The following is a 15,139-nucleotide window of genomic DNA, read 5'->3' as shown; positions in this document are numbered from 1 at the left end:
TTTTTATTCATGACCACGTGCACCATAAAACCGAATAGACTAGCCCCCTTTTTTACTTATACCAATCGTTCATATATCACCGTTTTATCGAGAAAAGGGATACAGTTAGGATGTTCGTCGTATCCTGCTTCACGAAAAGCATAGATTTACAAAAATAAACTGTTGATGACGAGCTATACACAGTAATCAATATGATAATAATTGCGTTCCTATCAATTTATTATCATGTCTTTTGTTCGTGTTTTTCATTTTATTTGACAGCCTGCAACTGACGATCGCTTCTGTGCCATGTGTAAGCTACATCTACAGCCAGGATGCTATCACAAATGTAAAGCAGACGACGCGAAGGATAAATACCAATGTAAGCCGTGCTTCTACAAGACCACGGGAATATCTATGGTATGTATTATTGGGTTCATGGTTATAATTACATAGCATCGTTGCGAGACACGCTGATATAGACAAAATAATGCAAAGTTACATATTACAACCGATATCTGAAAGAGTTTGCACCCTCTGCCATGACGATGTCGTCGAAAATGAAGTTCATTTTCTTTTACACTGTAGTTTTTACAATGACCTTCGGGTTTCCTTTTTTGATTTTGGAGATGAGTACACTGACTTACCTGAAAACGAAAAACTAAGGTACTTCGTAGCAAGAAAAGTGCGGAAAATGACAAGATTTATTGAGAAAGCATTTTTAAGGAGAAGGGACAACTTGTACATTAATTCATAACTCTTATTTTTGCCTTGTAAATGATATTTTCATTATAATATAATTGTAAAAAAGCTCCTCAATCTGTTCTAATTATGTTTTATTTAACTTTAGGTGACATATAAGCCTATTTGGCTGGGAGGTTGTGTAATGTAAATTGTTTTCTTGTGGTATTCTGTTTACCTCATGTCACTATAATAAATGATTCTACTACTACTACTACTATTTCAATCTGTTGAAGTTAAATGTGACTCACCCGTAATTCAGTGTTTTTCCCAGATCTGCAGACTACATGGTCTGGACAAACGGACACAAAGACCTAAATGGGGCATTTGTATATTAACTGATGCGCACGCTGACTAGAAACAGTTCTCTTTTTATTGGCCTCATATCGTCATTTGTATTTTTCCGCATAGGAATGTAGTTATAACTTTATCCTACTATGTTGGTCAATTGAAAATCTACTTTTGTCCACCCCCCACCCCCACTACGTTCCTATGCGGAAAAATACATCGTGCGCATCAGTTAATATACAAATGCCCCATTTAGGTCTTTGTGTCCGTTTGTCCAGACCATGTGGTCTGCAGATCTGGGGAAAACACTGAATTAGGGGTGAGTCACATTTAACTTCAACAGATTGAAATAAGTAAGAACGTAGTTATAACTTTATCCTACTATGTTGGTCAATTGAAAATCTACTTTTGTCCACACCACCACCCCCACCCCATTAAACTATGATGTTTTTCTTTCATTTTCTGTCAGATATACAACGAATACTGCAAACAATGTAGCAATGTCTTTGATGAGAAAAGTCATTATGTGTGCAAAAATGGTGTGTGCTTCTGCAAACAGTGCCACCCAAATTACTAGAAGATGGTACATCCTTCTTTGTAACAAAAATATCAAGCCATTCGACTATGCTGTTGAGAAAAGCAAACCGATCGATTGTATGTGAACTGTACTTTATAAATAAATGTGCTTTGGTCAATACTACATTATAACTCGATTCTAACCCAATATAAAAATCATCCTTACCAAAACAGGCTTTTTTGTGGAGACGCAAATTCGACAAATCTAACAGATCATTATACATCCGGGATATTGGTCTATGACGTCACGCAATGAACTAGGGGCAATGTCTCAACATACTAGAAGATGTAAACACACAAGGATACATAGAAATTAATCCAAATAAAAGTATAAGTTCGAACGTCTTTGAATAAATTGTTAGTCTTTACATGATGTGTACGCTATTTACCATTTCTAGAGTATTCTTAATCAGCTTTCAATGGATCAATGAATAAATACTGGTTTGCTTGTAATATTTTTGTGCATTTTATATTTTTTCTGTATTGTCATTCTAGGAGTGACAATCAGTATGAGGCACAACAATAAGAAGGGTATATAAATGAATGTCGTCTGTGCTTTCGTCCAAGTTATATGCCCCATGCTTGTCCAGCCGAAACTATTTAAGGGGGTTTACATTTAAACCCGACACACAAATTACAACTAGAAGGTATAATCACCATCGATATCTATGAGAGACAGACAAAAACTGCATAGCTTACTTCTTCTTCTGTATCTGTGTGTAGTACCGTACTCTTCTGACATAATCTGTGACTATGATGCATGAAGCAACTCAATATATGTAAGCTTACATGTATTGTTACAGGAAAGTGTCTTCCACGAATGAGAAAAAAATCGCTGTGAACAAACCTCACATCTATGAGTATCTAATTGTTTCTTTAATCCCAATTTTTTCTATTCATGACATGAATTTTGAATTTAGATTCATGCAGTAATCAATTACAGTTGTCTATTGCTATATTGGGGAGGGGTGTATTTTGGCATCGCAGGTTGTTATTTTTAGCATTGAGAGTGTCAAGTGTTATTTGAAGGAAGTAACTTTAAAAAAAATAGTGTCTATATAAAGGGGTATTTTGTCTTGAGTCATTTATATAGAGGGGTGTCGTTCTGACAACACAACATTATAACATCACCCCCCCCCCCTAGTTTGTTACAATGTAAAATCATGATTGTTAGTTAAAACAGGAATGATTTTATAAACAACCGTTTGGGACATTCAGCATGACTTTGATTTGTGACATTGGATAGTTTTTAATTTAGTCTAATACAACGAACTTGATCATCAAACTTTGGCATCTTACATACCTCTATAAAAATGGAATATTCTTGGCATCACTTACGTACGATAACCTCCTCACAATTGGCGAAATATCCAGAATTGTCTCGTGACATCCCCGTGTATGTATTAAAAGATTACATTGTGTTTCGATAATGGGTTTATCTCATTAAAGTAATTAATAAAGATAAACGTGGCGTTCGGGGTCAGATTTAGCTTTAAGAGGTCATCCAAATCCAGACGACGGTGAAGATGTGTCACCAAATAAAAAATCAGAAGAAAAATTTGAAACGAATCCCGACTCCAGTGAACTAACAACTTAGTTACGCAATGAATCAACGTGTAATGTTTATTTCACAAATTATGTTAAATTCTTAGGATTAGTTTCGACATTGACTGTTGTAATTGGACCGAACTTACCAAGATGAGTATTATTTCATAGCGAAACTACAAACACTACACTACACTACACTACACTACACTCAATGGTATAACCCTAGACTAGAGAATAGACTAGACTGCACTACACTGCGCTGCGCTGCTCTACACTACTCTACATTACACTACACTAGACTACATTTGTAGTCTAGACTGCACTGCACTGACTAGACTAAACTAGACTGGACTGGACTCTACTGCACTACAATATGCTACGCTACGCTACGCTACGCTACACTACACTACGCTACACTACACTACACTACACTACACTACACTAGACTAGACTAGACTAGACTAGACCAGACTAGAATAGAGACTCGACATGACTAGACTAGCTAGAGTAGACGACGAAACAGAAGCGTACTAGAATCCAATATATATGGTTTATTTTGCGATTAATTGACTATTTCAATGTAAACAATTAATTATTAAAGGAAATAACACGTGCAAGTCTTATTTCGGAAAAATATATCTCGCGTTGACATCACAAATTTAATGTATTTTAATTGTTTCATCGTACACTTATTAATAAACGATGCATTTATCAACTATACCACTATGTTTCAATGTTCAATCACTCTACCTTTGCCCTGCTAAGTTTTTGCGTGTAACAATACGTCATTGACCTTCGAGATTTTCATGAACTTTATCACCCTAAATCACATATTAGCAGAATAGTTGGGCAAGAGTTTAACACTGTATTTACATCCATTGGTATAAATATAATATTCTATCAGATTATTTACAAAGAAGTGCTTATATCGTGATCAGCAGTTGCCAACCTGCCGAGTCAGTGTGGACCAGGGTTTCAGAACGGAGACATTTCCTGAAGAACCTGTCAGGTATCTGTAGAGAGTTTATAATTTTACCACCGTAGTACACTTTGTACGTTACGTTTACTATTAACAATTATAGGTCTTGTTTGTAGTATTAATTGCAGATCATGAAATCTGCATGCAGCGCGACCGCCCCGGCGGTTTCCACGGTGAAAGCCTGGAATATTATGCTACACTTCAATAGTTAATTCATAAACGTTGGAGAAGTATGGGTATGTTTTGCCCGTAGATTATGGCACACAGTGGTATAATTTGGTGCTTGTTACCTGTCCGTACCTGTCTTTCAATTCGGTGACGGTCTATGTTCTCACAGTAGCTTGAATCTATAAATATTTATACCAACTGTTCCATAATATTACCTGTTTCTGTTTCCGTTGATACCTTCAATGGACGTTGTGTGTTTGTATGTGTATGTGTTTGTGTTTGTGTGTGTGTGGGGGGGGGGGGGGAGGTCATGTTTGGCCAAATCTGATATTTTCAACTACTTCACAGAAACTGTTTGTCGGTTCATAATTCAAGGGCGCTCAGGCTCAGTTAGTTTTGTTTACGAAAACAAACAAACAAAAAACAGTGGATAAATAATAAATATTGACAAACATCAGCAATAGAGTAATCACAAATCAGTATCAACAATAATGACTGTTTCGCAGTATCAAGAATTAGTATATGTTTTCCTATATGCAGAAGTCACAATTCCGCATCCCCCCCCCAAAAAAAAAAAAAAAAAACCGACAAAAAAAACACACAAAAAACCGAAACCACTAAAGAGGTTTCGTTTCAATCTATAGTAATTTGTCAGCTCTCCTGGCTCCCATGGGATTAAACTATAGAATCTACAGTCCATGTAACCTTGCTGAATGTAGATTGAGTAGGGAATGAACACATAGCTGTGTTACATGCAGTAGGGTTCGTTCCTTCAAAGAAGACATAATGTAAATTTCATCGCTATCCCATGTGTAATGTACATTTTATGAGTTAGCGTTGTCTCAAGTGCATTGAAATATTATAATTATAGCAAAAAGATGACAATGTAGTAAAGAACGTGTAATGTATGTCTTATGTTTAATGTAGGATTCGATAATAGCTCAAAACAATCAGTGTTATACATATCTAATTCATAAACATGCATGAATACTGTCCCTTCCCTGCTTACGTATACAATCCTTCAAATTTCTTTTCCAGTCGCACTAGGACCAATAATACCAATATTCACTGTGATGCTACCAGCTGGACCGATTATGGACGCTGTCATAAAAGTTGGAGGCGGAGTTAAAGATAAGATTGCGAAAGTTGGAGTAAGTATCCCCCACCCCCGCCGGGGGCGCAACTGTCATAAACACAAAATGATAGGATCTGCGCGAAAAGGCGTACTTTTTATTGTCCTCAGGTTTAAGAAAGGACATACCTTTCATATAAAATTTCAAAAAACTTTCCTTTGGGGTGGATACAGATCGAGTGTCTATGATAATAAGTAATTATAATCATGTATGGAGTTCTAATCCACCCCCACCCCACTGGAAGTATCCATAAACTGTTATCCACATCATTAGTAACGATTGGTTGATTGAGTGATCTTTACATTCAGAAAATATCATGAGCTTATGATCTGCACCTTGGCGGCGGTCATAGTGAAAATAATATTGAGATATCACTTACCACTAGGTGGCGTCGTGCTCAGCTAGCTACATCATTCGGCAGTAATACTAGTAGCTATTGACCGATACGACCAATCTGTTGGTTGACAGTCAGTACAGCTGACGACAGTGTTGTAAATTCTTTGGCTGGCACTGTCATACTAGTAACTGTTTCTGGTAACAAGTGTATCATCGTAATATAATCATAATCATACATTATAATTTGGTGTTGTAATGGCAATAATAATATGTAATTGCACAAGCCAGTTATTGAATTTGAACTGAAAATATGGATCATCCCTGAGTCGTTACCCGTCACCTGTCTCTATGACACAAGTTAAATTTTTGTGTTTCCTATTTTCATAAAAGTTGTGCTTGAGGAGGTATAATTAACGTTAACATTCTAGCGCCACCGCAAAATACTCCAATACCTAGTCATCTAGCGATTCGTAGTGACAAGACCACTTAGGCCACTCGTGTTTTCATCAGATGAACGAAAGAAAATTATTGGGGAATAATATATAAATGTATATACCAATGGTTAATCAATAACTTGGATAAGTAGTGTAAAAGTTTACAAATTATGTACACCGACAAAATAATGATCAAAATATAAAAGTATTGCAAAAATGTCGATTTATATATTTTAATCGTTGATTCACAGCCTGACCCAAACAACCGTTTCTGCAGTAAATGCAAAGTACATTTAATACCTGGAAGTTATCATAAGTGTAAGGGGAGTATATACCAATGTAGGAGATGTTATGAACCAGAAAACCAAGAATTGGCGGACCAATTACGTAGTGCAAGATATATGGTAGGTGATGTATTTCAAGACCTCTTCGTTGTAAAATTTGATACGAGCTTTTATCGACTTTGACGTTTATCTAAGGTAAAATATGTTATATACGAATTTGTGCTTGGTCAAAACATCTTTCATGCTGTACCTGATTCGAAATAGATTGTAATGTTCGTCGTGTCGCTCCGCCCTCAACGGTCGTGATTCGGAAAGGGTTAGCCAATGCGAGAGGGCGCCCCGACCTGGCGTACTTTACAGATCTTTGGAAGGTCAGATTGGAGTCATTTTTCCTGTTAAATTTGTACGCTAAGCTTGCTCTCTTTTCTATTAATTTTCAGATTTACAACGAATTCTGTATGAAATGTAACATGAAGTTTGAAACAAAAAGCCATTACACGTGTAAAAATGGGGTGTGTTTTTGCATTAAGTGCAATTCAAAGTAACATCCAGAATTCTGGTTGAACTTAAATGTGTTTCTACTTTGACCAATGACGGCGTAGAAGCATGATATACTTAAATTCGGTTTTTTATTCAACGCAAACAATGCAAAGGGGTAGAAATGAAAGCTGTATTGGTGATATCATTCCCCTATATTCCGTCCAAAATATCAGGAATGTTACACAGCTTTCACTTGCTGATTGAACGCTATTAACAAAATCGCAAACTAAATGTATCATTTCAAATTGTTGCCTATCAATTTGGAAAATCGAATCATGAAATTGGCAATTATGGCTGTTGATACCATGCCAGTTTGAAAATCATGCATCTTATATTACTACACAGCAAATACTCTCATAATGGTGTGGTATGATTTAGTCTTGAGATTAGTTGTACCTCAATATCATGGTAGATTGTTATTTTCATGTTTGACTCGTTAATACGCATGGCAATAAAACAGATTGAGGCATACACTGGCAGATTTGACAGTTTCATAACGAATTGGTCGTGACTGGTGCTGGAGGTTCAGCAGAACACTATCAGTGAATACGACCGTATCCGCACACACACACACACACACACCATGCACCACACTCTCTCGATGCTTATCGTAACACACACGGCCAAGCTACCCTACAGGCCTACACGTATACCTGGATACATTTGCCAAGTGTGCCAAAACTTCTGCGATAAACAGCGCCACCTGGTGTTGCACAGCTTCACTAGGGGCTACCGCGGCGGCAGACTTTGGCACGTTCTAGACTTTAAGTGATGCAGCTGATTGCATTACCAGAGATCATCATCACATTACTATAGAGTAAAATATTGTGTTGCCATAACACTGCTATCCCATAATAGAACTTCTCCTCCATACATTCACATCATGAAAGCAGACCACCTAAATGTGTTTATTAACATTTTATTTCAAGTCAATTTGATGATTTACACGGCTCCATTTATTTATACAGAATTGACCCAAATGACATTATTTGTACAGACAATATCAGGAACTGTCTACTCTTTTCACACAGCAATGAACAAAAATAGAATAAGTATATCTGTCATCTCTCATTTACATACAATATACCAAAACAGTGCATAGTTCAAAATATCCCACAAAAATGACCTTTTTTTGGGCTTGATGCAAAAAACTGAATTTTGTAATATCTCTGTTATAACAAACTTCTTGATAAATTATAACTATACTTGCACGTCTTACAAAGAGTTGATGATTAATGGACAATACTATCTTTGTGGCATAGGAATGAACATTTCTTTGAAAATTCCAGACATCACTACCACATATACATGATCAGTTTTGATAATTTCAAAACACAGAGCTAGTGTGTGTGTGTCTGTCTGTTTGTCTGTTCATTCGCATGCTGCAATGCATGCCTGTCTGTGTCTGTCTGTCTGTCTGTCTGTCTGTCTGTATGTATGTATGTATGTATGTATGTACATATGTGTATATGGATTGTATGTATACACACATAAATGAATGTACGTACGTACGTACTGACTACGTATGTGTGCACATGTGTGGCTTGCATACACACATAATGAATGTATGTATATATATATATATATACATATGTACGTACGTGCATACTGTGTGTGTGTGTGACTTGTGTGTGTGTGGCTTGTGGATGTGATAGTTATCCTAGTAAAAGTCAATGTTAAGTTTGTTATGAGGTATTGGCTCTTATATATTCCAACAACTTCATAGAAACTCTACTCCACTTACTACTACTACTACTACCACCATAGCATTGTCCATATCACAGCATATCTCTGTAAGATTTACAATAGTTGTGTGTTGTCATGTTTCATCCTATGTGATGGATACATAACACATAATATAACTTGCATTTACAATTCAGTTCCAACAACAACCCATTTTTATACTTCAAAATTATAAAACCACATTCAAAGAAATTGTTAAATAAAGCACCAAATAAGTAGAACATAAATCAAATGTTTCTCATTTTGGTCTACACATTCCTATCCAATTTTTTTTATCTAGATGGGTTGAAAAAAAAAAAAGTCTATTCACATGCAATGATTCAATATAGGAGAAAGTGAAGAACAGTGATGAGCTTTCCAATCCAAATAGATACACATTTACATTCCACTTAGGGAGTTCTGAATAGTTCGGTTAGGGAGAGGGGTAGGATTAGACCCCCTAACACAGTTAATTTGTATCTACAAGGGGTCACCATTCTACACATTAAGAATTGCATTACATCTACCACATTAGGTTGATGTAACAATGAACAAACAACCTGCAAGGTTTTCATTTTTTGATTTGCAGGCAGGACAATACATATAAAAATACTGCCAATGGCAATGTGCACAACTGAAATCCAATGTCTTACATACACATACAGTGAGAGAACACACTTCAAACATGAAAACACCCCTACAGGATAATGGAACATCCCATGGACTTTAGCCAAGTGATTATGTTCACACACACACACACACACACACACACAGACAGACAGACAGACAAAACCTGTTGCCTAAAGCAAACTGAACCTCAGTTCAGTTGCGCTAAAAAACCCTAGAATATACATTGTTATTATCAGTGCATACATCTAGTACACAGACATCTATTAGCCATCTGAATATTAGATAAAAAACTAAAACAAAAGACTACATATAACAGAACATAACATATCACTATACATGAGAAGATGTAAATTTTGCTGTAAAACTGTGTCTATCAATACACATCTTTTTTTTTTTTGGTCTTCTGTACTTTTGATATATCCATACTTTACATGTAATTCCAATTTCTGCAACAATAATATCTAATACTATTTTATATATAGTTTCTATTTTTTTTCATAATTCCTGGGACGTTTCTGCAATTTGCACACACAGAAGATTACAACGGGTATCGTCTTTTTTTTTTACATCTACAGAATAATATGTCACACATGTCATTTCATCTTTCACCAAAATATAATTTGTCAAGCCTTGACTATCTGACAAGCACAACTATCAGAAATAAGGTACACACAAAAACCACTGTACTGTTTGAACCACATCCAGACATACGTACATGATATGAACAGAATTTTGAGGTTGACATCATCACAGATTTGTTACTCTAGCAAGCACCTCTGATTTCAAACATCTATGAACAACATAGAGAATGTACAAGATTTTGAAAAGTTATTTTTTTTTTAAATGTTAAGTACAAAGGAATGATATATCAAGGCTTTCTGAATAATTACAGTACAGCTTATGATTTCAGTTTGTATTTGACAGTAGGCAATCAACTCCTCTACTGTCCTAAAGAACCAAGAAACGTAGTACATGTACTGCCATGGAAACCATACTTTCAGTTTACAGAGATAGACAAAAACTAAAACTAGTTTGATGTGGTAGTATATACAAAACTTAGTGAGTGATAGCGGTGCTTCGTTGCACAGAAAATGTAATCAAGACAGTGTAAAAATTAGAAGTCTCTCAAAAATGTACACTGCAAGATCAAGAAAAGTCATCAGAAATGCCACCCTACTGTGAGTGTGATTAAAACCAACATCAATTTAATAGTTTATACCAACATGTTGTAACAGAAGTTTTGGTTTGTGTCTATCTTAGTTAGCTGAAAGTTTCCACTGTTGGAATTAACTTTTGTTTTCAACACATAGAATATCAAATATTACACTGATAAATCTGACTTGGCATAACTGCCAATAGTACAGCCAAAAAGGTGACACTTTACACATAAGAATATATTAACCATTTGCCTGATTTTAAGAGATTTGGAAAAACATTGATCAAGTGTCAAAGCATAAAAGCATAAAAAGGGTCAACGTATATCGGCGATCACTTAACTGGAGCAATGTCACAACAAACCTGTAAGGGTTTCCCAGCCAATCTGCACTGCAGTGTCTATTTAGGATTAGTTTTTTTTAAAAGTATACAAAATCTACCTATGCATATTATCATTTTTATACAAAATTGTGACAATAAAACTAAATCTTTTCAAACTGGTTTATTAGGCTGTGGCATTTTTCCTTTGTATTGGTTGTATTTCTGCTGCCACTCTTTCACTTTATCTTTATCTTGTCGATTGAAGTGAGGGAAGTTTGGGAAGGCCGGTTTGTTCCCTGGGTAAGCCGGCTTGTTTTGAGGATACCCAGGATTGCTCTGAGGATACCTTGACTCCTGTCCTCTGTTGTTCACAGTTGAAGCTGAGAAGTGGAAAACAAAAACATGACAAAGTGTTATGAAGGCAGAAGCCCAAAAATACATGGAAGACAAAACTTTCTTTAGCAGTAAAACAGCAGCAGTGTTTTGCTGTTATCAGTTGCTGCATGATTGGAAATATCTGTTTTTATAACTGAATGATTAGACTACATTGCTGAACATAAAGATTTTGCTACAATTCACAAGTTGGGGAGTCATTTTAATGACTACGCAAGTTTCATGTCAAATATCAAACTTACAGGAAGAGATTTTCAATGAGGATTGCACTTCTCTGGCTATTTTCACTACATTGTCTGTTAATGGTTATATTGACCATTTGCTATGACCAATCACCTTGCACAATATGGTACATCATCTATGGTTACTTAACAATTTCAAATGGTGAAAGCCCACTCACTGCGAAAATGGCTATTTTCTCACTGAATGGGCTTTCGACATTTGCAGAAATTCATAAGTTGTACATCAGTTTGACCATTTAGTATTAACCAATCTCCTTGTACTATACAGTACTCCCCCCTCTAAGGCTACTAAAGAACTTCTTCAAATGGCACATAAGCTCACTCACTGTAAATGTGGTTATATTTGCAATGAGTGGACTCTCACCATTTGTGGAAACTAAAAAGTAACCATTGAGGGCGCACTGTATAATGCGATAGACCTTACAAATATAGAAATTGGTCAAACTCATATGAACAGACAACTTAATGAAAGTAGCCAGGCTGTGATCGGAGAGTCTAATGTGTGTGACTACAAACGCTAACACCTTCCCATTGGTGGAAAAACAATTGAAATCTTGCCAATTAACCATGTAATGTAAACAAATGTTGGCTGCATGCCGACAACAAACTGTACCCAATCATGGCGAAAAAACATACACATGCAATGGAAAAAAACCCAATGGAAATGTGCAACATGAAATATGAAACATGCAAATGAGGTGGGTGTAAGCGTTCTCAAACTACATTTTGTGATATCCAGAGAAGAATGTACAACTCTAAACTTAGAATCACTATAAGACTCCTTTTCTAAGTTGAACAAAAAAAAAATGAATGAGAACTAAATGTTTATATAATAATTTCTATCAAAATAAAATGTCATTTACTTTTTTACTTTTAATACATAACAAAACGTGGAAATTCATGTGAAATTAAATAAAGTGACTGAGTGAGATTAACAAAGATGAAGTTTTGAATAAAGCTTACCAGCGAAACTATAAAACTATATCTAGCGTGAGGTTCCTATGCAGCATGAAAAATAAAGCAATAAATAGATATGGTTAGTCATAGCTTGGTCTTGCTTCACAACATTAGTTCAATGAGTTGAGTTGGTAACTTTGTACATGATTCAGACTATTAACTACTACTTCATGTCAACCTCCTTTTTATTTGCCACACATACTTGTAGTGACACATACCACCACACACCCCAAACCCACATTCACACTCACATCCACTCATACTCAACACCTCCCCCACCACACACACACACACAGTCATACAAGTGACTAGACAAGTGAAACAGATGAAACTTGGTATACTGCAGAACACAAGTTGACTAACATTCAGTGATTAGTTAAAATGCAACAAAACTTGAAATGATGTTTGTCTCAGACGTACAAGCGGCCTAAGTAAAAGAATCTCATTTTTCATCCTACATTGAACTACTGATCTCATCCCTAAAAGTACATGACACATATGATGGCTGACAGTCACACACACACACACACACACACACACACACACACACACACACACACACACACACACACACACACAGATAGACAGACACACACACAGACACACAGCCACAGCCACATACACACACACACACACACACACACACACACACACACACACACACACACACACACACACACACACACACACACACACACACAATATTGAGACTTTACATAGATATATTAGGGACTGTTCCTACAGCAATTTGTATGGCTAGGTAACAATAGCTTGAACTCTTTGCTCAATTTATATTATAACAAGAAATGTATGAACACTCCAAGGTGCTAAATTGTACTTGACAGTGGAAGGAAGTGTTTTTTTTCACTTGAAAGAGACATGTTAGTAACACCACGCCATATTCCAGTTACCAACATATAATTGTTTTCAAAACAAGTCGCAAGAGGGTGACCTGTATATGGAAATGGGGCTAATTTCATACAGTAATCCGAAAACTTATGTGATCTGACATGAACTTAGCAGAATGCTTTGACCGGTTGAGATTGCAACCAAGTTTAGTTATAAAATGATAAAGAAAATAATGATTTTTTCAAAGGAGACTACCGTACTCAACTAACATGACCCTCAACTCCTGGTCCAAAACTGCTTCTGAATAGCACTCCTAGTGGTCAAACTATATAACCCTTTGTTTTTTCCAATAACTGGACTATGGCATATTACTGGACTCCATTCAGCAGGCACTACACCATGTACAATGGCGATCAACTAGTTTGTAATCAAGTCTTACTTTACATCACATGCATTCAGTCAATGAGCGTACATTTACATCTACAGTAACTTACCAGAGTTTTCAACTGGTTCTTGAATGGGTGTCATACAGATATGACCACAGCCATTAGAGCAGCATTTCCCTGTTCCAGTACAATCATTATCACTCTTACAGCTTTCCACACAAACACCCACTGTCCCTTCTGCTACAGCTGGACATGTTCCTGGTTTTTCTTCTGCAAATCAGTCAAATCAATATTAATCATCCTTCTCTAAACAAGTTACATGGCACACGAAAGAAACAAGACAACTGTTTTCAATTCTCGCTATCTGCAATACAATTCTATGCATCGCTAAGGAGTCAAATGAAACGCAGTCTCGCGACCGCGCTTGCATTTGTCGACACCTACACTTCCGGTCGCCTATGTCAATACACGTGAATGTTTCTTCCCAACAGTTTAATTTGTAACAAATAAGATAAACGCAAGTTTTAAGCTCATATGATTATAGAGGTGGGAAATTTAAATATGTACAGTATCTTTCCAGAGCAAAATTACAAGAGATGTCTACAACTGAAAATGGGAAAGAAACATTCCTGTGTATTAGCATAGTTGACCGGAAGTGTAGTTGTCGACATTAGAACGCGTTGTCCCGCGACTTCGTTCCATTTGACCCCACTGTGATGTGTAGAATTGTATTGCAGGTAGCGAGAATTGATATTTTGATGGGGCGAGTATCATAACCTTAGTCCATACATATTCATAATTTACTAATATTCATAATTTCTATTGAGATAACATTAAGACTCATCAATAATCTCTGTAACTGTTGGCAAGCTGTGACAAAATCTCTTCCAAAATAACCGACCAAACATGACATGTTTTTGTATATAGCCCACAAGCCCTCATGAACCATTGCTTGGGAGGCTTTTGGCTGTATATTGAAACCAGTTATTTGAGGGGTTTATACTTTTTTGGGAAATGACTTACCAAGACCTTCAACTGGTTCTATGATAGCTTTCATACATTGATGTCCACATCCATTGCCACAACACTTCATTTCCGTACCACATTCACTGTCTGTTTTACATTCCTCTCCACATCTGATATTGCTAGTAACTGCTGCAGGACATGTACCTGGATTTACCTGGACTTCTGATAGGCATCAAACAGAGACATATAGATCAATCAATCAATCAATCAATCAATCAATCAATCAATCAATCAATCAAAGAATTTGTACAGTGCCAAAATACAATACTGAACAGGAACAATAGTAGGTCATAGTAAAAGTACAAACAGATGCGTCTTGATATCCACACCCATGCCTAAGTTTACTACAGAGCTCAACTTTGGAGTGAACAAAATACTCTTGAAGTAAGCAATACCAAATTTTGGTACAGTTATCACTATCACAAAATCAGAATATTTTTTGTCAAACGATA

General features: G+C 36.2%; 1 protein-coding gene across 4 annotated transcripts in view; it reads right to left on the bottom strand.

Moving 5' to 3' along the window:
* Positions 1–7,915: 7,915 nt before the first annotated feature.
* LOC144436154 (uncharacterized) overlaps positions 7,916–15,139 on the bottom strand; it is a 61,548-nt gene continuing 54,324 nt past the window's right edge. For 3 of the 4 annotated variants that reach the window (XM_078124857.1, XM_078124859.1, XM_078124858.1), the window contains 3 exons: positions 14,685–14,849; positions 13,770–13,931; positions 7,916–11,214 (listed from right to left, as the gene is read on the bottom strand). In XM_078124857.1, coding sequence (XP_077980983.1) covers positions 11,006–11,214; positions 13,770–13,931; positions 14,685–14,849 — 536 coding nt within the window. In that variant the 3' untranslated portion in view covers positions 7,916–11,005. Of the gene's footprint in view, positions 11,215–12,432; positions 12,469–13,769; positions 13,932–14,684; positions 14,850–15,139 lie in introns of all 4 variants that reach the window. The other variant, XM_078124860.1, reaches the window with a different exon arrangement.

This window comes from Glandiceps talaboti, chromosome 6 (assembly GCF_964340395.1).
Source record: "Glandiceps talaboti chromosome 6, keGlaTala1.1, whole genome shotgun sequence".
Classification (NCBI taxonomy): Eukaryota; Metazoa; Hemichordata; class Enteropneusta; family Spengelidae; genus Glandiceps; species Glandiceps talaboti.
Note: the sequence above shows the minus strand (reverse complement) of the source record. Positions and strands in the feature narration are given on the sequence as shown.